The sequence below is a fragment of the Trypanosoma grayi genome (assembly GCF_000691245.1).
Source record: "Trypanosoma grayi strain ANR4 Tgr_2196_V1, whole genome shotgun sequence".
NCBI classification, from domain to species: domain Eukaryota; phylum Euglenozoa; class Kinetoplastea; order Trypanosomatida; family Trypanosomatidae; genus Trypanosoma; species Trypanosoma grayi.
The window spans coordinates 1-1131 of NW_008827814.1; the positions used below are offsets into that span (position 1 = coordinate 1).

General features: G+C 64.3%; 1 protein-coding gene across 1 annotated transcript; it reads right to left on the reverse strand.

Annotated features, from left to right (window-relative positions):
* Positions 1–1131, reverse strand: DQ04_21961000 (hypothetical protein; the record flags this gene model as incomplete). Its single annotated transcript, XM_009318053.1, has 1 exon — positions 1–1131. A coding segment is annotated over one exon (1131 nt), but the record flags the coding sequence as incomplete, so codon positions are not given.

A 1131-nucleotide genomic window follows, 5' to 3' on the forward strand; every position in this document is an offset into this window, starting at 1 on the left:
GCCGTGGTGCCTTCGCCTCCGCGGGCACCCGCACAGCGCGCAGGCCTGACACGTCCGTGACGCCGTTGTTTGCCTTCTGCAGCGCCGCCTCGCTGCACTGGAGACGCGCGGCGATGGTGGCGAGAGTATCACTCGCGTACACGAGCTCCATCGCGCTGAACTCCGCCTCAGGCGTCGACGCCCAGCAGGAGAGCGGAACGTTCAGCTCTGTAACGGAGGGTCCAAACTCCCCCTCGCCATTTTCTTTTTGATTATAGGTGAGTGCGGCGTGGCCGTTGACCTGCTGCAGCTCCTCCACTGTGCAGTCAAGAACGGCTGCAGCCTCCTCCCACGTGCGAATAGGGTCCCCACCCGCCGCGGACTGCAGTGGAAGCACGCGTGGGGCCGCGCCGAAGCTTGTCAGCCGGCGAGTGGCAGACGCCGGAACGTTCACGACGCCGCCCGCCTCGAGCACCTCCACCGCCGGGTTGGCGCGCTTAAGATCCTCCACACTGCAGCCCAGCCGCTGCGCCACCGCGTCCCAGTCCTCACCCGCAGCCACCGTATCCACACTGAGCCGATTCACCGGTGCGCTCTGCCAGTCCAAGGCGAAGGAGAACATGCGGTGGTGCTCGTGCGTCGTTGGTGTGGCGGGGTCATGCTCGGTGGGGAACACCGCAGCGTCGTGAACCACGTTCTTCCTGTAGATGGTGTGAAACTCACAGGTAGTCTGCCGGTGCAGCCAATGCCGAATGTCGTACATGCGCTTCTCAAACTCTGTGCTCTGAAACGGAAGTTTACACACAACCACGCGAAAATGTTTCCTAAATTCATAGTGCGCCGTAGACATCTCCAGCTCGGTGAAAGAGGTGTCGGAGGAGGATGTCCAGAACTCCGCCATGCGCACCCACGGCTCTAACTTCTCCACGTGTGGCCACGACACGTGCGGGTCGTACAGGTTCATGGCGCCCGGCACCGGCACGTTGCAGCGGTTGATGACGCTCAGGCACTGCTCCTCCAGCCGCCGCAGGTCCGCCCGCACAAAGTTCGCCACCTCCTCCGCATCGTACGCGTCGGGCTTGCCGAAGGGACCTGCACGCGCGGCGTTGAAGGCGGCGAGCAGCTCGGGATCCACCGCGTCGCCCGCGAGGC